Genomic DNA, 22,643 nt, shown 5'->3' with positions numbered 1-22,643 from the left:
ACACAATTGAACATGGACTACACTAGAACAGAACTACGATTAAATTTGTTAAAAGGGAAAATGGAATATTAAGGCGTTTTCCACGCAGACGGAGGTCAACCAATCAGTGACTGCGTACTAAACTAATCATGGAATATCAGCCAGAAAGGAAGGAGAGAATGTTTTAGATAGATTTCTATACAAACTGGAGCAGAATAATTAAGTATAACATCTATAAACACAGAACTCAAAATTACCCCGGTACTCATTAAATTGGAAAAAAAATCACATAGATCGCTAAATATATAAAAACTAGTTACATAAAAAACACACATAAAGCATATTATGGTTTCAACGATAAATTTATCAATTAGAATATACTGACGGGTATAATTCGAAGTGCACTAGTAATTTCATTTCTGCTTTGAACAAAAAAACAATGCACCGTATGTTTACTATTAAAACAATATTTTAATTTTTGATGATAAATCACATCACAATATGAAAGATGCATTTTCATACAAAATTATTTATTAATAAACATGTTCAGTTATTGATATTGCCTCTTAAAAAAAGTATTTATTAAAAAGTACAGCTTCATGAGCAGTGGATTCCCTCTGAAACATGAAACATATACTTGTGTTTACCAGTACAACCAGATGATGTCGTGCTATTAAAAACAACAACAGGAATCCTAGAATGGGCCTCTAACCTTCTGAACTCACATAACCCAATGGCATCTTAAAAGTATCTAATAAATGGGTCGTAAATACAGTGCAGCAGTCTGGGAGATTTGTTGTATATAGTTCACATTCCGACAGAATCAGGAGGTTTGAATGTCTTCCAATGTGGTAACCATAGATCATATTATCTTGAGAGTTGGATGTACATTGTAGATTTGTTTGAATGTCACATGTATACCTAAACACTGTAAATCAATACTGTTTAAAACTTGTGTTCGCGCTTTGTATCATTTGCAGAGCACCTCCAACTGATAATGTTATTATCATGGAAAATTTAAAAAAATCAGTTGTTTTGAAAACCAATGCCGAAATATCGATTATTGAAGTCAGTCTGCATGTGAAGGTGTCTAATCCAACATATTTAAATTGTTGTACTCACTGAAAGCCAATTTATTTTATTTATAGAGGGCTTCTAAATTAGATTCTGTTGGATAACATATTTCTGATGAACCATACACAATCTAAAACTCTTTGTATGGATCAGTGGGATATTTTCTACAGTTCATACAAAGTGAGAATGCAACTTTGAAATCATACTGCTAAACATTCAGATTGAATATCTACATGTATTAAATAATCAATAGCTATTATTAACCCATGTAACTGTAAGAAAGTTTTAGATTGTCTATTTATTGAACATTGGAGCTATACCCATAATTTTAGGACACTGTTAATTTACTGGCTTCGATGGAATAGCGATGACAAGTGAACCAGATTATACCTCACCTAATTTATGCTTGATAATAGCATCGAAAGAAAATCAATTTCAGGCAATTTTCTGTGCAAACAATGTAACAAATTATGTTTCTTAAGACAGTATTGGTAGTACAGTACACAACCTCTTTATAAGCACTATGTATAATGCACAGGGAACAGCTTACTGAAATAAGAATGAAGTGGTAAGTGGCAAACAAACATGGTTTTAAAGTGAACATTACCTTGGTTGTGCCAGCTGGATCTATAAGTTTTTTTATTTTGTCAATATAATACCCGGGAGTCTCTTTTGCAACTACCTTTTCCTATTGATAGAACAAAACAACAAGTTATTACTTGTACAACCCTACAAAAATAAATATTACATGCATCTTTAATGTAAACACAAGTTTACAAGTTGGAATTAGGAAAAATGTTACTCATGCCAAAAAATAAAGTTACAAACAAAAAGCATAGTTAGTAATTGAGAGAATAAATGGGTGGTCTAGTATCAACAGAAATTAGATGTATTAAATTACGCTCCCAAACTCGAAATATATGATAAAAAATTTAAGGATATGCTATTCATGCATTTTTTTGTATCCAAAATGAATTTCTTTTGCCCAGGCTCGTGTATGGAGACATAGTATTATGGCCAAAAAGCAAGATTGCAGGCAGTCAACCATCTTTGACTTGATTGTGAAACTAATTGTCAAGGACATGTATCCTAAAATGTATAATTTGAAGAGAAAAAAAAACTGTCAACAAGACATTTAAAAACAAGCAGCCTCTCGGCTGAGATAGCTCCGCTGTTAGCAATGCACATTACTATTAAAGAACTGAAGATATCATTAGAAAATGAACAATATATATAAAAAGCAATGGGACAAATCTGAAAGAAGTCCACACGTAGTACGTATATATGTAATATAAAGCAATCGGACTTGCGGTTTTCAACAAGAAGTCGAAAATATCACTTTTTACCAAACATGACAAAAATATTCACCAAAATTAGAGAATTAAAGATAGCATCACAAAATGAACAAATCTGAGAGAGGTCCACATGTAGTACCTATATAAGGAATATAAAAGCAATTGGACTTACCGTTTTTAACAAGAAGTCGAAAATATCACTTTTCACCAAAAATGACAAAAATATTCACTTAAATTAGAGAATTAAAGATATCATTACAAAATGAACAAATCTGAGAGAAGTCCACATGTAGTACCTATATATGTAATATAAAAGCAATTGGACTTACCGTTTTTAACAAGAAGTTGAAAATATCACTTTTTACCAAAAATGACAAAAATATTCACCAAAATTAGAGAATTGTATATATCATCATGAAATGAACAAATCTGAGAGAGGTCTACCCAAGGTACATATACACCAAGTATCAAAGCATTCAGGCTTGTAGTTTTCAAGAAGAAGTCGAAAAAGTAAAACATTGACACGGACGACGACTGACGCCGCCGATGGATAATCACTCATATGATAAGCTCCGCTCGACAAAGTCAACAGCGGAGCTAAAAACACAAGATGGCTGCCAATTGGTCATTTCGGATTCGCACACTTAACAAATCATCACAGGCATGTATCTCAACATGTATAATGTTTCTATAAAATTTGAACAAAAACCAACAAATCCTGTCCAAAAAATCACATTTTCAAAAAAAAAAACAAGATGGATACCAATTTTTGATCTGATACTGGAACAAACTGATATGGGCATGTATTTCAATATGTATGATGAATGTGCTAAATATGAATGAAAATGGTCCAAAAGCCTTGGAGATATTGTAGTATGGCCAAAAAGCAAGATGGCTGTCATCTTGGATTGAATCAGTAAACCAATGCATGTGCAATAGTCCCAGATAAAGTACTAGGCACATGCAAAGAATGAACAGATTTGGCCCAAAAGGTTCTGACATACGACTCTAGACGGGTAGAGACTGAATTATTAGTCAACGTTTCAAACGGGGACTAATTATCAGGATAAGTATTCTTAAACCTTTATTAGATTCTTGAAACTAACACAGTATGTGAAATATTTGTTGGAATGAAGATTCAACGATTTTCAGTTGTTTCTAGTTTGCCTGATCAAATTTATTTCCACAAATATTCACACCAAATCCAATTACTGTTAACCTTAGTGATTTGGAACAAGAGCGAATCCATGAATCTCATATTCGCATGTATACATTAATTTATGACATATTATCAGCAGTCCCAAAAACAGTTATAGGAAAAACCTTGAGATTGCATCTTTAATGAAAAGTGAAAGTAATCCTGAGTTACCTGATCACATATAAGTTCCCATTTCTTTTCATCTTCATAGGATTTTAAAACTTTGGCTTTATCAGGCGGTAAGTCCATAGACGCCTAGAGAGGGAACAAAAAGAATTACACTTTTATCGATGGATGAATGAATAGTCATACATTTGTAAGTCTTTAAAAACCTGGAGGTCATTTTACAGTACATATATCAATGACAAAGTACATATATTGTTCACTTTTTTTTTACTACTTAATCTTTCCATTGAATTTATAGAAATGTAAATAAAGAAATAATCAGTCAATTGCTAAGTTAAAGTAACTAATTATATTACTGTGGAGTCATTAATTGTCACTGGTAGTTAATTTCAATATCTTCAGATGTTGAGCATAGCCACTTTATTTAAATGCCATAATTTTTTCCCGCCATAATTTTGATGCAATATTTCGCACATTTTTATGCATTTTTTTTTAGAATTTCATGTTTATTTTTTACCCAACTATACATAATTTCAGAATTTTTACATGTCTTGATTAAAATATTTAGAAAAAATCATTTCGGTTAAATTTTGAGAATGGTGATGTAAGTCAACTTTGGCTTTCGAAAAGTTAAACAATAAGTTCTATTTATAATTTTAACGAATTTCACTCATTGTAAATACATGTATTAGTGAAAATATTTTTACACATTTTACAAATTGTTTGTACATTTCAACATATTTTTAAATCATATACACAGTATCTGACATTGGCTTTATAGTTTTTGATCAAAAAGTTTGTCAATTTTTAGCAAGATTTCATGTCAGAAGACTGTACAAAAATATTTTGTGAAAGTGCAAAAAATGGACAATGGCACTCGGTGAATTGAAAGTGGGGCGAAATGTCATGCAACACTAAACAATTCAGCCTCCTAGATCAACAAGGAAGTGAACACGGAAGGAGTGAAATTTGACTGAACACATGTATTTATGACCACAGTTCCTTCACAATATGTAAATGTAGACAAACTTTATAAAGATATTACAAAACACATGCTGACATAGATGCATGTCATTTTTACGAGTTTAGACTGACTCTAGCAGAACTAATCTCCTACCTACAAGTATTAGTGTTACTGAAATATTGAGGCATAATGTTTTCAAATTTCATAAGTGTATGTGAGTTGAAGTAAAAATATTTGCAGGTATGCCCTTTGCTGTTTACTGTGGGTCACAGTAAATCTGAACATGGCTAAATCACAGAGAACCATGCAAAGGACATCAAAAGCAGATTCCAAAACAATAACAAGTCAAATGATTGTGTTGAAAATGTTTAGGACTAACTTCCCACATATATCCATGCCATAAAATACGTAAAACACAATTCCCATTAAATCTGAAAATCTAAAAATATAAAAAATTTCCATGAATCTAGGAATGCAAAATAATTCTCGTTTTAGAGTAAGTTTACCAGATATTTAGCCCTCCTCTCGGCATATGCATCAGGTGTGACACTAATCCTGACATCCATTGTCATATTCATAGAGCACGGTGCATAACCAATATACCGTCTATCACAATGATAGAATCGACCTGGTGGACCGATACCCATTACTGACGCCAAGTATCTTCAAATGTTACGAGAAGGGTGTGCACTAACAAATATCAACTTTCAAAGCATAAACCCCAATGGAACTAAAGTTTGGTATTCCCACACAGGTTCTCATATAAAGACACAAGAAAGGAAGTGTAAGTATTATGATATCACATCATCACATCACATGAAACCATCTGCTCAATGAGTTTCCTTTTTACTTCTATTTTTATAGGGGCAGTGCATATGAATTTCAACATTACCATAAACACTATGGTTCGACCTGATGTTCGTTTTACATGCAGTTTAGTAGTTACAGAGATGAGAACAGAACTATGCACTGAAAAGATAATGGAGGGGAAAACAGCACCAAGTATTGAGGTAAGAGCAAATAATACTAAAAATTACAAAATACTGTCATGACTATACTAGTATGAATTATTATCAATGGCATCTCTGGTTGTGTAAAAAATGTACAGTATTTTTAGTTTATGACGAAAATAACAACATGCACTGAAACTAATTGGGGAGAAAACTGTATCCACCAAAAAAAGACTAGACTTATCTCTGCCACAGACTGCATAAAAAATACTGTATATACATGTACATATATATGTGAATCTGTTATTTCAGTTTTTTGGTATATACTACTAAGTTAAACTACCAGTATGTATACATATCACATACAGTTTTTGTATTATGTAAAATCTCTATTACTGGATTATGTCATAAATTGGCCCATCCAAAAAATTGCCCTGGACGATTTTACGGCTGGTAGGCCCTTATTTGGGGTGAAATGATTATCAAATATTTTGTTGGGACTTCTATTTTCATTGAAAAATCCACCAACGCAGACTTTAAACACTAGCAGTTCAACCACCCGACATGAAAGATGTTTTGCATGAGTTGACCTGGGATGGTGTTCTTTGACCTGATTTGTTTTCAAAAGATAAACTGAGCATTTGAAGTGAATAATTTAACATTGTTTACAGTGATAACATTTCATTGTCGAAACGAAGCTTACCCATTTATGCTAGTCGCAATAAACATAGGCATCAATGACTACTGTATGATAAAACTTAAGTTTATTTTAGGCCTCAGGAAAGATTGAAATGTTCGAAAAATGACACCAAAACATTAAAAAATAAACATTAAAACATTAAAATGATCGCCCTGATTTCTTGGTCCCATTTTATTTTTTTTTAAACCCAAACTGCTGTTTAATGGCCCAGGGCCAATTTACGACAGAATCCGGTAGAAGCCATGGCTTCTTCTAAAATGGTACAATGCAACACCGGTGATGCACCTTCCATCAGAGCATCTACACATACATGCATGTGAAACTGATAATTTCTAAATTCTCATTTGTTTAGAAAGAATGGGTAAAGCATCTATTAGGGATGAGGCTTGTGAGTAAGATTTGTACATGCATGTATTAAGAACAGCAATTAGAAATCTAGTAAATGCCAGGTATTTATACGCTATAAACTAGCCATCAAATAGTAGTTAACTAGCAGCCTCTCAGCTGAGATATCTCCGCTGTTAGCAATGCACATTTTAATGAAGATATCACAAAATAAACAAATTTGTGGTACCTTTACATGTTATATGGCATGTGCACAGGTGTACTTTCTCGTCAACAATTGAACAGATATTATTGGTTTAAGCACTTGGGCTTTTAATTACATTGGAATAAATAACGTGAGTGTATTTAATTGTATCCTCTTTTCAGATTTTTGGTATGTTGTTACTTGGGACTTAAGCTTGTTACAATGGAAAGACTTTCTGCAATGAGTGACAGATTTAAATGCATATTGACTGGGTTATACGTGTTATGTGTTGCCTGCAGGTGGGGAATTAGACATGATAGTTCTTGCATAGTATGTCATTTACATTATGACATCATAATTTAAGGCAGCGCCCTCAGTGGTGAATATCCAGCAGCACTATATGAAGCAACATGTGTAATGCCAATTTATTTATTATATTCCACACTTTTGTAAACTGTGCTTTTGCGATAAACAGGATTACTTAAATTTTGAATATATGTATGCGAAAATGCCCACATCTACAGTTTCTGAAAAATGTACATTTTTTTTATACTACATGTACATGTACATATAGGCCATTAATTCAATTTTTTCCACCAGAAATTGAAACAATTTTGAGACTTTTCCTCGCTGTCATCTACTGTAATAATGAATTCATGTACATGGTAAATATTGTTTGGAGATGCATGATATCTTTTAATGATCGCAACCCAGACATGTTTTACCATATATTCACATTGTAAAATAAGAGATATTTATATCTCTACGGTGAAACAAACAAAATAGGTTTAGATTATAATCTACTATAAATACTTCTAAAAGACGTACTACATATTTCACTGCATAAATATTTATTTTATAATTCAAGTGTCTCTTCATTATGCCGATCAAACAAATAAAACAGCAGTAAGCAATCTCGCTATGCATTAGTGTAATAGTGTCAATGTATTAATTTGATAACTTCCTCAGTAATCAAGCATTAATAAGTTTCTTTCATCATCTATTATTATGTAATTTGATGTTGACTTTTCAAGAGAATTATTTTAAATTGGCCGAGAGTAAGATGATTATGCAGGATAGGGTTACTAGTTGTACAAGGAAAAATATACTCTGAGATCAATGACTACAGTTAGGCGCCTTGCATTCACTACATGTATTTAGTTTATAACCATGCAAGCCGGCAGTCTACCAGCATATTTATAAAGTATTTCAATATTTACATTACTATTTCAACTCATGAATGATCTGTTTGTCAGTTCCTGCCTTCAACACAACTGGAAAACATCATTTAGTTACATTGTATGTAAAATACGCTCCAGATACGGTGGTATTACGCCGGGGGATTTATACCAAATAAGAAGGGTCGGATATTTCAATGTAATAAATTTATACAAACATTTAATAAAAGAAAAAACGATTCACAAGTAATTCTAAATAACCTTTATTAGTACTCCGTGAATTAGAAACAGCAGGATTCAATAAAAACTGAATGAAATAATAAGTGCTACCAGTACATTGAGATTTACTTATAATAGTGTGACACAGGTAATTTATTGCACAGCATGAATCATTTAGCAATTAAATACTTCAGTTTGAAGCAGTCGAGGTGTGATTTGCCAAGGAAATATTTGATAGGACGAAGAATTCAGTCTTTCAGCCATGATGAACACACTACTAGTTGTTTGGTGAACAGCTCATTTGAACTTCTTTTACAAGGTATCCCGGGCAGCATTGTCATCACCTGCTGAAAGCCTCAATGTGTAGTCAAAATGAATGGGAAAAATATGCATGTGTTAAATTATTCACATGGATTCTATTTTGGGGATTTCACTTACCAGCAAAAACGAAAAAAATTGAAAAACCACTGAATAAATAATACAAAATATATGATATGATAAACATCTATTGTGACAACCCTAAAAGAGTCTCAGTTTCCTGTAATATTCTATAAAGTTATTGTACTTTTGTTGTTGAAATTTAAATAATATATGAAGAATTTTTACAACCCAGTTGCTGATGTGTACGACAATGGGGCTGAAAAGAAATTAAGATTTTAGATAGATATATGCTACACAATTTGTTATATTTTCTTGTCATTTATACAGAATCTATTCACAGTTTATTGTTCTAAATGAATTAAATAATGACATGAGACTTCACAGTACATAATAAAATCTTTTACTCATTCAAGAAAAGTGAGCCAGTTCATCCAATCTTTGTCTTTTTTTCTAAACAGCAACTTGTCATTTCATATTGATGCTCCTTGTCATCAAATTTTCTGCATTTCTATTGTTGACATGACAACAACATGTATAAGCATTGCCATAGCAACAAATACATCATCAAAGAATTATAAAAAAAAATGTCTAAATGACAAACAATTTTGTTACATTAGCTGTACATGCAGATGTCTGATAACATAGCCAACAAATATTCTGAGGTTATCACAAGCCATGTTTGTTTTAGTAGAATACCGCAAAATTACCGCATGATGCAACTTATGGCGTTACGGTGACAGATGTATAATAATAATGTGTATGAATCTACAAATAATACATTTTATTTTGCAATTGTTATAATCATAAATTAATATTTTATTGATATTTATTCCTTTAATGTAGGTGTGTATCATAATGTAACATATAAAATGTATCATGAAACGCAAGAAAATAAAAAAAAAAATCAGAGAAAATGAAAAATAAATTTGGCCACACAATACATGTAATGAAAGTTTGTATAGCCATTCAATAAAATGTCAAGGCACAAGAAGGGGGTCACCGGTAGTACAGAACTGAAAATTCAATTTACAAGGTGCAATGTACGTATCATTTATGCATGATAAATTACACTGAATTCATTACATTCAGAGGAGGTTATAGGTTCACTACAGGTAGGGATATATCAGGTATATAAAATTATATTTTATACATGTATTGTTATTGTTAATCATATTTCCGCAGTCACTCACATCCTGAGGTCAGTAATAGAAAGCTATGTCATTTCCTGACATCACCATAATAGCAATACTGCAAACTACATGTTTCACAGCCCACATTTCAACTCAACTCTATCTTGTTCCTGTAAACATGGATACCTACATGCATCTGTAATTTCATGAACAACACATGTAGCACAGATTTCCTGTGAATCATTACATGTATGTGTCATGGTGTAATCATTATTGCCAGAAAACATACACTTGATGTATGACATCTTTCAGGTGTAAATAGTGCAATCACTAGTTGTGAATCCATGGCAACTCAAATTACTAAAATTTTCGGCATTAAACTTTGATAACAATATTTGTTATCTTTTATCAATACTTTTGAATCATTGATATTATTCTGCAAAGATATACAGCCATATTTCTTGGTACTTTCCAGAACTTTTAAAAGCATTTGTGCATCCAAGTAGAAGTGCATCTCCAATAGAAGCATTATTAAAAATATTCAAGTTCAAATTTAAAACTCGTTTAATTTTTAGATTAAACTTCAAGCTAAAGAAATAATATTTGTATTGAATTATGACTGAATAATGAGAAATGGTGTTAGAAAAGTACATGCAAGTTATTTTTGTTTGTATGTCTAAAGTAGTAGGTAATCGTTTATGAGATGTTAAATTCTTCCAGTGCCCCTAATAGCAAGTACAGAGTTAAATCATTGACCCCCGAAAAAGTGTCGATGAATTAAAACCAGCATAGTTTTGAGCTTGGTCAAAATTTACGAAGCCAATATATTACAAAAATCTGCAAAATTATTTTAGTTTTTACCGTATATGTTATGTGAAAAAGCAATGTCTTTTTCGGCTTCTGGCTGTTGTCTGAACTATTCACAATTACCAGTAAAAGTAATTCTCATTTGTCAATCAAGTATTATAAATTGAAAATCAATCAGAATAACATGATAAATAGCTCCAATAAATTTCATCCAGAATTAGAGAAAATTCAGTGTCTTTGTTATCAATAAACTTTCACTTAATTTTCATGCTAATCAACAGCCAGTCAATTTCAGTAAGCACAAGTACATGGGAAATGTTTTCTCTGAATAACAGAAAAAATCTACAAAAATATTGAAGATTAGCAGCAGGTACTTTCTCTTCAACTAATCAATTCTTTAACAAATAATAACATTTGTTTATACATGTATATGATAAAAAGCAGATAGACATTACAAATCTATTTTTGTGTACAAAGTAGGTCAACCATGCCAAGAGAAATATTTAGAGTACCAACCTAACAGGTAACAATATACATAGACAAAAATAGCACAGAGCTTTCACCACATTCAGGTAGCCACCAGGTCCCATATACAAATACTAAAAATTAAACTGTGTTAAATTTGTTTAATTATTTTATTAATAAATTAAAATAATTATAATTTAATTAGTTATAAATAAATTTTATAAATAAGTTCCCCGGGGAATTAAATGTTATATTGAACATGAGAACAGTGTACTTGTTATAATTATTTCCTATTTTTTGGAGTTGTAATAATATTTTTTAAATTCCTCAGTATTGGTAGAACTTTATTATGTATTAAGCCCAAGTGGTAGACTGAGTTTTATTTGAAAGCATTTAAGTATAAGTAAATGACCCACTTAATATGCATAGATCTGTAACAAGACTTGTGATATACTTGTACATAGAAGATAAAAGGCGGTGTTCATCATGCAACATGTGTTCAAATTTCGTCTAAACACACAATGTATTTTTCATACGTTGATTTAGGACCCATATTGAACCTGATGTGGCACAACAACCATCATCCCTTAATCCTAATCTCGTTTGACCTCAAGGGTTTATATAAATACAAGTTTTTAGAATCATTAAATTTGCAGGTACTATATTTTACTAGATTCAGAATGACCCATACACGTAGCAAAGTGTATCCAGCGTTTTTACGATGACTGAACGGATATCGTGCACAACAGCGTCAAATAACTAGGACCTGACCATCAAACTATGATCCTGCAACACACAATTTTGTATGATTTCAATTACACAATTTTTGTTTGCTCACGAAAATCACCAAACTAAAAATCTGTGCATATTTTATGATTCTACAGTATCATAAATTTGCTGACAACTCTAAAACAAGTGCATCTCAAGAGACAAGAGTAAACTAACAAATTCAAGTTTTGCATACGGTACCACACAATTAAAATGCACCAAATGTACACCTTTGACATTCACATAAATATATGCACTACTAATGGAACAAATATTGTAGCCACACTTCTTAACATGAAACCAGAAGTCTATGCTATTATATACCTCAGTATGTCATACAATACCAGTATATTATAGTCTAATTGGTAAAGTATCATAACCAATTTTATGCATGACATATACTAATTAATAATACATCTACAAATGTATTTCTATTGCTCTAGTTTTAGTATATCACATCATGGAGCAGAAATATCAACTTATTTCAATTTATTTTTTGTCAAATATCTTTCACAATTTAAGCACCATACATACATGTTCTAATTCTAATACTGTATGACATACATGTACATGTATAAATAAATTTGTGAGTTTTGACAAAATTCAATGTGTGCTGACCTTGTTATACAAGTAGAGTAATTTGACATACCGATACATTTAGTTTTTCTGAAATTAATAGTAAAATCGTATTGAATTTACATGCATGTATGTCTATATGAATTAAATGCATTATTACCGATACTAATTATTTACTGGGATCTTAGAAGAGACAGACTGAATTACCGGTATATAACTGTAATGATAATTACAATAAATTGACATACTATAGTGTATCTATATACAGTTGCTTACTGTGACCATAGACCAAAGATGCTGTGACATAAACAGGATAAGGATGTGAATAAATATTGCATTGCAATTTATCATCATTGGCACCATGAAGAAACATGAATATGAAATATGATCTTTAATGCAACTGAAACAGTTTCCATAAACAATCATGTATCACCGCAGCAAATACACTTCATTTGCATTTGCATAATCTATTGGAGGAAGAATAAATTACAGTGTTCCTTCCTTCTACAGTGTAAAACCTCTTAAATCATACAAGCGTACACAGAGAAATATTTGGATACAGGAAACACAAATGTATAATAGCTTTACTGTATTGTGAAGTAAATTCAATAACACAATGTATTCTATTGTAATAACTACAAAATCACATCTTTAGTTCCTGTTTCCGCTGTCAGAGTTAGCGCTCAGGCCTACACTATTGGAAAAATTACTCTTGTTGTCATTGATGGGCCAAATGTACAATATGTTTGGGGGATTACTCGCAGTAACATATTTATTTTACAGTGAAGTATAGAATGTCAATTTTTTTACTGTGCATAGGAATTCTTGGATTTTACTCAGGAGGAGGGGGTTGGTAAAAAAATGTGACTGGCATTCCACAAATGTGTAAAATGTTATTATCATTTCGATTAAAGATGGCCATTTGCTAAATGTCCTTCAATAACCAGTTTTTAGATCAGAGTCATAGAAATTCCATTGACCTCACTGACCAGTTTAATTAGACCTTCACAAATGTGTCAAATTTTATTATCATATGCACCAATACAGAAACAAGAATAACCATTTTCTAAATGTCCATTCATATCGAGGGATATTAGAAATTATTTTTGAGGACAAGGCATGTCAGGGTTGGTGACACTAGATAAAACCTCTATTTACATAAATGTATCAGTTGCTAATAACACACATGTATTGGTTTGTTTTCAATGGAAGCACCCATTTCACCATACTGCATTATTTGTTATCAAGTAGAGTCAGCACGAAAGTTAAAACACAAAAGCACAGCACACATTGTTATATCTGAATTACTCAATAACCTTAATAGGTGACACATAAAATGGGAAATTGCATATATTTAAAGACAGTAATTACCGGTATAATAATATAATTATATAGTTTCAAGTTATTTTTATATTAATGTCCAGACACACATAAAATACACACATAAAAAATGTGATGTGTCACACAGCCAATATTTTTTCAATATTTGTGTATAATGTCATTATTTCCTATGATTTAAGATCATTTATAACTGTAGCAGTAGGTCATTATGTTCACAGTTCTAGCCAGCTGCATTTTTTGTTGTTGAAAAAGTACGTATTGCATTTTTGTACCGCATTTTTTCATGATTTCTCCAAATGTAAAAATAAATGATCAATTGAACAAAATACTGGTACATTCATGAAAATAACACAAGTGAAGGTACTGAAAAAAACACTGAAATTTAGATATAATACTACATATGTTCAAGCTGTTTATTTGTTAACAATTTGGTTCAAATAACAACACACATACAATTGTCCACTATGAACTGTTCCAAGTTTCAACCATCAAATAATTCAGTTTCAAAAATAAAGTTTCATTCCATTGCAGACGGCAATTTTGTTGTTTTAATTTCAATTTTGAACACTGGTATAATAATTATTAAATATGTGCATAAGGTGGCTTTTCATTTTTTAATACAATTTAAAACTATTTGCCATCTGCTCACGAATTATTGAAATGACAGTTTTGTAGACTTGAATACAAGTATTATAAATAGCATACATACACATACTATGACTTAAATTGTTATTTCCGTCAACAAAAATAAAATAAAAATAAAATAAAAGGAACCAACAAAACTCTGAAACTGAGAACTGCATATAGAAAAATTAGATATTTTCACGTAATGATGCATTTAACAAATTGATTCACATGCTGAAAACAAAGGATGATGTTCAACTGTTGTCACTGGTGAGATATATTCAGAAAGTTGTAGAAATTAAGAAATGTCCACCATTTCCGGTTTTTCTTTTTTGTTTGTTCAAGCTTTAATCAGTCATAGAGGTATATACCGTAAAAACAACAAAATTTTTCTTCATGGTGCCAATAAAGCAAATATTCTATTCTATTCTAAATCGGAATGAAAGAATCAAAATGATTATTGCAGCATTCTCATCTCTGATTTCCGCTTATGCAATTATATATGTCATTTGTGTTGCAGGTCAAAAGGCTCAGTAGCTAACACTATACCATCCCTTGTGGAGGGAGACTACTCAGACTATATTGTACACAATAAGTGTTGAGTACAACAAAGCTAACAGTGACTGACAAATAAAAGGTATTGTTACTACCGTTATGGTATATGGCTGTGTTTTCATTTTGACTCATAGCTTAGATCGGTGAACAAATCTTATTTGCATGACAAGTAATCAATTGGCAAAAACCGTAAGTACTCTGCACCACTTTATATTCTCTGAAAACAACAATTTGAGTTTAAATATGCAATTATCATCGATCATGCATTACATACGGAAATAAGGTAATTTCACTGGATTTTATTCATTTCCTTCAGTTAAGAAATGTTTTGATTGAAAAATAATACCATACTCAATGAGTGAATTTCTATATCGACTTTACTCAATATTGTTATTACGGTAAAGACATATTACATGTAACTACCGGTACTAAATGATCAATCGTATACCATACTTAGCTTATGTCTTTTCTAATCTCTTACATACTGTAAAATACTTTATTTAAGCTGGAATTAATTTTAGCTGAAAAGACTTTTTGGATGTTTTGAATTTATTTTCACTGAGTTTTGACGAGTTGAAAGAAAAATAAAGGAAAAAAAAGTATATTCGCTATATTTTATTTTTACTGAATCATTCCTTCAGCGAAAATTAATTCCAAGCGAATATAAGGTATTTTATAGTACACTAACAAATCTTAAAAACAAGAAAATCTGTTTAATTGACAGTGACATTTTTTTGACAGTATCTATCCTCACACACACATACATACAGTACATCAATGTACACATATCATTATAAATACAACACAATAAGCAGTCAGACTGCTTCCGGATATGTGCCATCTGCCATCAGAGCGAGTATTATATAGGTCTCCTTCAATGGATAATGGATATCCACCCAAAGGCTATAAAAATAATGTCTGTTTAAATTAATATGAATAGCTCTGATGAATTCCATCAATATGGGTCAGAAATGGATTGGTTTCACCTTAAACCCTCCATAAAAATAGGATCTCAGGTATTTCAGCAATTTTCCATAAATAAAAGTGTAATATTACCCAATAATTAAATATTGGCAGGGGTTTCGTTCAGAGCCCGCCGCCGGCCATATGGCCTGCTACAAGCCGAAATTGGCCTAATTTTGGCCCCCCTCCTCCCTGACCGCCTACAACAGTCTCGCTGCAGCGCTTTTATTTTGTTTTAGGCCTATTATTACAGGATGATGGCCTGCTATTAAATGCATTTGTAAAACTCCTGATTGGGTTATTCTACAAGAATGTACATATTCCTCAGGCTGTTATAGTTTCTGGTAGTGTGTGGCACATATATGACAGCTGGATAATGAGTTGAGGTTAATTATGCAGCAATGGACAGCCATGTGTTCCTTGATTATTATATCTAGCATAGCTACTGTGGGAATTAGTAAAAAACAATATCAGGGTTGAATTGTAATTCACAGGTCAAGGTGAGATCTACTGAATCACAGCCTATGAAAATTTATGGATTATAAACACATGACAGTAGGTGACATTTTATTAGCGCCTATCCGCACAAATTACAACATTATTTCATTAGGGCTCAGCTCATTTATCACCACACTACAAGAGACCTAAGGGATATCTGGTATAATTTATAAGTAAATTTTGCCAAGGGAAAATAAGTTATGAAAGTTCTTAAATGACAAATGAAATATTTTTACATGAATTTATAGTGTTAATTAACCGTGGGAAGCAAAAAATGAGTATGCTCACCATCATATATTAATAATAATATTATATTATATTATGAGAGATATGTAGTATCAAAAGCAAACACAGTCCAAAATTAGTGTTCATTATTGTTACAGTACATTGATGAATTCATCAGTACCTACATACTTGCATAAATAATTCTTTGATAACATTTCATTCAATAGCATGAAATTTTTACTACTACATGTACCATTAAGACAGTCAAACTTTCTCACATGTTTTATTTAAAATTAACCACCCACTTTCGATTGATTCAAAACACACCCATGTTTGATATATTTTATAATATTTAAATTCCATTAGAACCTCTTAGAGCACTGATTGTACACAATCTGACAGTAGTGATCTGCTAATAGTACTGTTGTTATGTCACAAGAAAGGTACATGTTATTTGAAAAAAATCATATAATCCGCCAACATGATGTCAAACTGCACAGTAATAAAATTTATGCATAAAAAAAAATCTATAATATTCACCATATTATTATTATTGCGCATAGACATCCTCAAATAATACAGAAAAGGTTTGTTTGTATGGTGAAAGAATAATAATTGATGGTCAAGGAAAACAAGGTATAGTTGCCTTGTTATTTAAATGCACGTGTATAATGTATTCCTTGCTAACCGGTCACTATGTATGATCCTCGTCTGGACATCCACAAAATATACTTAGAAAACACAACAATTACGGATACAAAAATATTTTATCTTGGCCCAAATTTATATTCGCTGGAAACAGTAAACTTAATTGATATTACAAGGAAATTATTTTACTGATTTGTCATAAATTACATGCAAACCAGTTATTTTCACTGATTTACTGTCTTGGGAGGAGGGGGTGTATTTTACATCATACATGGCAAACCATTTAATCTTTGATGGTATTCAAGAGGACAACATTTAGTGAAAGTTGCTGTGACTTTCACCACTACAAAATATTGCAATTTTCAATGACCCGCAAATTTTTTTTTCTAGTGAAAATAAAGCAGTTCACAGTAAAATTTAATATTCTTCTATTTACAAATGCGATATATTTCAACTTGAAAATATTTCACACAAACTACTAAATTGAAGTGTTATTACTTTAAGTTGACACAAATCTGATAGCTGTACAATTACTAGTACATAGAGTTGCTAATTAATGATCACTTTATTAGATTACTATTAGTATTTTTTTTCATAATTTATTATTATGTCTGAATACAAGTGAAAACTCATTAATTGATTAATTTTTCAAAGCAAGCTGCACAAAACGTGAATAGTATTCTCACAAATCAGTAATTTTGACATGTATCCGGGATCATGATTAGACTGGTGGGGCTCCTTCCTGAAAGGGTTAACCTCAAGACAGATGACTCACGGAACAAAGGAGAAACCTAGTTCTGTCTGGAGATGACCACAAAACACACATTGTTTTCACAAGCAATCACTACAGACCGGAAACAAATACAAAAGTGGCCTGGAAGTGAATATATTGAATTTTTTAAGATTACGACGAATATAAATACACTTATTCGCGAGTAGCGTATTTCTGTTACGCAGTGGTTAGTTATCAGCTGGCAAACAGTTGTAAATGACCTACTCACTTGGTCGTGATAACAACCTTCGACGCTACCTGTTCACTTCCTATTCATTTACTGTATTTTCGCCCCGGTCGACTCGTGTGAAACGGTTCATAATTATATTCACGTACATTTTCAAAGCAAGAACATTACAGTTAAGACAAATGCCAACAAAATTTACACGTACGCAAATCGCTGTTTTAATTGGGGTTAAAATAGGCTAGGTTTGGAATTCTTCTGTGAGGGAATTCAGAAAATGTCTTCTCTAACTTACAATACAGAATTGACGATCGCCGTCAGTTGAGATGATTATGAAAAACTTACCAGTACTTTGGTGAATCTCTTCTCCAGCTCAGTTGTCTCGGGCATCGGTGTCTTTGTATTGAGTTCGGACACCTTCAACTCCCTATGCGTACTATGGTCGCTGCCCATCATTTGTTATTGCTGGATATTGTCGAAACGTAACCGAATGTTCAACTGTCTGCTCTGACAACGGTATACACAACTATCAGGGTTACTCAGAATGTGATCCAGACGACAGTTTCCTGAACGATCTATCGCTGCTTTGAATAACCGGGTCCAAATTTCGCGACGATTCGTTTAAGTTGTTCCCATACCTGTGCACAATACTAACGTATATTCTTCCGTATCAGGGCGGATGTTGCAAGACCCGAAATTTGCAAAGGCACTCACGCACGTTGGGAAAGTTGTGTCACTCCCTGTTTTGATTAGATCATTCACTCACTCACGCATGCGTATCGAGTACTGTCAGTCTCGCATTCGCTGGTTCCCGGCGTCCTTTGCGAATGGCAGGTAGTGGCTTGGTACGCCATGACACTTGAGGCGGGAATCAGTCAAAGTCTCACATTGACGCTGCAGTTCGGCCGAACTCCGCACAGTTCGATACGCGTTACTTATCATCACTGCACAAAGCAGCTTTGCATAGTACTCATTTGCATATTCGAATATGTTCGAACTGCAAGACCCTGTCGGTTAACAAAGCACAGTCCCAGTTGAGGGACTGTGTTGAGGGACTGTGGGTTTCACGCCATGGCTTCGAATAAATGTCCCGTTAATTAGATTAAAATATACATGAATTGCGTTAGAAAAGTGCAATCGTTTCCCAGACGAGAAAGCATTAGATTGTACAATAAATGACTAACTTTATAAATTTACAAAAACCTTTGTGTTCTATGGCAGTTAGACGCGGAAAATCGAACCCGTTCAAGCCAGAAATAGTATTGAAATATTCACCAGAATACAAGATGAACGGAAATGTTAGGAAACCCCTTTCAGTGAAATTAGTCTTTAATGTTTCTTTCGTTAACAGAACGTTTTTTCCTCCAAGTTTGTAAAAAGCATTATCAAGTTCCGACAATACAACTTCAAAGGAGAGTCAATCATTGTGGAAAATATGCTCAAACGTTCTAGACTTAAAAAATAGTTATTTACACTGTCTTGTTTGAGGACAGGCATAATACCCATCATGTAAATATATACTTTTAAACATCAGTGATTTGGAGAGGGCGAAGCCTCTCCTCTGTATATTCAAAATACACGAGATTGCGCGTGGCTTTGCGGTGAGTAGTCAGTACTTTTCAACAAGTCAACAAGGAAAACGCCCACCAAGGTGACTGACCTCTGTAGAACTATAAATAGTCTGCGGTCATGACTCATGTACCGTGAATGTGTAGTCGCAACTGAAAGACCCGTTTGCGTTGTTTGCGGTGTGATTTGTTTGTAATATAGCAAATACATGTACTCTGATGCCAAACGAAAACAATCTAGAGCTTTTTCGAGCCTCAGTATTCATGTTGTTTGTTACGTTCGGTGAATTTTTATCATCATGTCCTAATTTAATCAGGTGTACGAAACACACCCTAAAGTGTTCCAAACCCTGTTATTCACAGTCATTTTCAAATCACAGCACTGTAAACAATATTTGTCTACAATATATTATTTTTAACATTTTCATATTACTCGTCAAAACATCGCGGAGGATTCGACAAACACGAAACTATTGGATGTAGGGGGGGGGGGGTTGCTGTACACATTTTATCAATTTTGATGAAATAAAGATTATCTCAACTTCATATTTCTCTCTGAAAGATAGGAATTTCGACAATACGGAATCTCCTGTCGCTCATTTTCGATACGTCTTCTTCCAAAAACCTAATCTTCTCCAACCCAACTCCTGAATGGACATACAACACAACAAAATAAATATATATATATACATTACAGCATCACCTTTCTGTCAATGTATTACTATAATATTCATATTTTTGTTGTGCTTTTAAGGCGTGTTTGTCCAATAATGGGTACTTATGGTGAATTAGGTAGATTTCCGCTGGACACATTCATAAAAAACTAATTAAATATTACAGCCGTGCAGAAAACTTACTACTCAAAGAAGCAGCAAATACAATTAAAAACAAATGGTTCGTTGAAGTGAAAACACAACTAATAAAAATAGATCAAACACTGATTCAAAAAATGCCAACGCAAAAGTATAAGGAAATAAAATAATTCACGTGAGCAATTCTTCATGTCACATTGGATAGAAGATATTTACAATGACAACAAACACTTCACAGGGAAAACAAATTAAGACAGAGACTTTAAAAATAAATTAGAATTTGAAAAAATATATTGAACTGCGTGAACAGCTATGCAAATTTAGATTAGGGAATCACAATTTAAAAATAGAATCTGACTGACACATCTAATAATTTCATGTCCAAAGTACGAACAACAAAGAAAGTCTTCAGTAGAAGATATAACCAGGCACATACATAATTTTAGTAACTTGACACAGTCAATTTATTTATTTATGTAATGGATAGTATTTCCATGGTCTACCCTAGATTTAACTCAAGTAGCTTGGCAAAATTTTATATTTTGTTTTGTATTCCACGGTAGATTTTCACTTAAATACCAATGAATATATGTTAAATTTTGCTTTGATTGGGAAAATAAACAATGTTTTATCAGTTGATGTACATCTTTAATAATCAAATAAATTGCTAACAACGAGCATGGATTACATGGGAAGAGTGGATGGGATATTTGTTGTCCATGGTTTAGCGCACACCGAAGCAGAATTCAAACATTAATGTATGATAAGAATTATTAGTGAAGACAATAATATTTTAGTAGTCCATAAAAGGTGCAATAAGTCTGGTTTCAACTGGCATAACTAAAAAATGCCTTAATTGCCATTTGGGCAATTATATCTATAAAGAGACTTTACGAAAAGTAACGCAAAATTGAAATGTCCGACAATACAACTTTAAAGGAGAGTGAATCATTGTGGAAAATATGCTCAAACGTCCTAGACTTAAAAAATAGTTATGTACACTGTCTTTTTTTGAGGACAGGCATGATAATACCCATCATGTAAATATATACTTTTAAACATCAGTGCTTTGGAGAGGGCGAAGCCTCTTCTCTGTACATTCAAAATATACGCAATCCTACTGGGGATCGTGGTTACAACAAATTCAATTGCCACAATCAAAATAAAAAAGTACCAACTTATATATACTTTTCTACGTAAACATGTACATGTTACCATTAAAAAAAAGTTAAAAAAGATACTTTATATCAAATTGAAGTATGCTATTTTCTTTACTATTTTGTAAATTTTTTTTTTTTGTTGTTGTTGAAAAAGTATGCTCCAAGGAAATCCATTAACACTAATACTATGTAGCGTCAAACTATTGCCGGTGCGGGCAGCATACACACAAATGGATACTGGAGAGACAGCCGAGGCGATGCGCGAATCAGTTCTAGACCGTGCATCTCTTCTATGAGCGACAATCTGTATTTTTTTTTTTTACAGATACCTAAATACATCTCTACGTACACAACGACAAACCATTTCAATCTTACTAGCCAAAGCACGTTTTTCCGTGGACCGAAAGAAAAACAAAAGAGGACGAAGAAGTCAGCTAACGCCACAAGAGGGCATGATAAACAACGATGAACATTTCAACACACAAATGACAAAATAATAATAATAAATAAAAATTGAGATATTAAAAAAATCACGCCTTGAATCACGTCAGATTTTAAGCAGAATGCCCCCCCCCCTTCCGTCGTGATACCCACCGACCCGGACACTCTGGCCATTACCTTGCGCACAATGAGCTAAATTTTGTACTAGTAACTTGCTTTTGTATATAAACATGTTTCTTGCAGAAATTGTGGTGATAATATAGAGGTTCCGTATAACTAGTAGTTCAAATTGTCGATATCAAACACCCTGAACACGGCGGGGGAGGGGTCATCCGATGAGGAAATATGCCAAATAAATAAATAAATTTGAATAAATTTGTGGTGTTGATCGATAATATACGGGCGTTCAGGGTGCACTTAGCTTCGATTTCAGTTTAAAGCCTACTTGCACCTTCACCATAAACCAACAAGAATAGAGGAAAATACCAGTTTTCCGAATATGGTTTGGTTTTC

At 32.6% G+C, this 22,643-nt stretch overlaps 1 protein-coding gene and 1 long non-coding RNA gene across 2 annotated transcripts in view; one reads left to right on the top strand and one right to left on the bottom strand.

The window, feature by feature from the left end:
• LOC102807838 (formin-like protein 3) overlaps positions 1-18,951 on the bottom strand; it is a 62,745-nt gene extending 43,794 nt beyond the window's left edge. The window contains exons 1-3 of the mRNA XM_085501278.1: positions 18,495-18,951; positions 3,718-3,801; positions 1,661-1,741 (exon numbers count right to left, since the gene is read on the bottom strand). Of these exons, the coding sequence (XP_085357404.1) occupies positions 1,661-1,741; positions 3,718-3,801; positions 18,495-18,605 (276 nt within the window). The 5' untranslated portion in view covers positions 18,606-18,951. The remainder of the gene's footprint in view (positions 1-1,660; positions 1,742-3,717; positions 3,802-18,494) is intronic.
• Positions 5,552-22,219, top strand: LOC146740852 (uncharacterized). Its single transcript, XR_014929909.1, has 3 exons — positions 5,552-5,646; positions 14,825-14,941; positions 22,015-22,219. It is a non-coding gene; the product is annotated as an uncharacterized LOC146740852 (long non-coding RNA).
• Positions 22,220-22,643: the final 424 nt, after the last annotated feature.

The sequence above is a fragment of the Saccoglossus kowalevskii genome, chromosome 7 (assembly GCF_978046115.1).
Source record: "Saccoglossus kowalevskii chromosome 7, keSacKowa6.1, whole genome shotgun sequence".
Taxonomy (NCBI): Eukaryota; Metazoa; Hemichordata; class Enteropneusta; family Harrimaniidae; genus Saccoglossus; species Saccoglossus kowalevskii.
The sequence above is the reverse complement of the archived record's forward strand: the minus strand, read 5'-3'. Positions and strand labels throughout refer to the sequence as shown.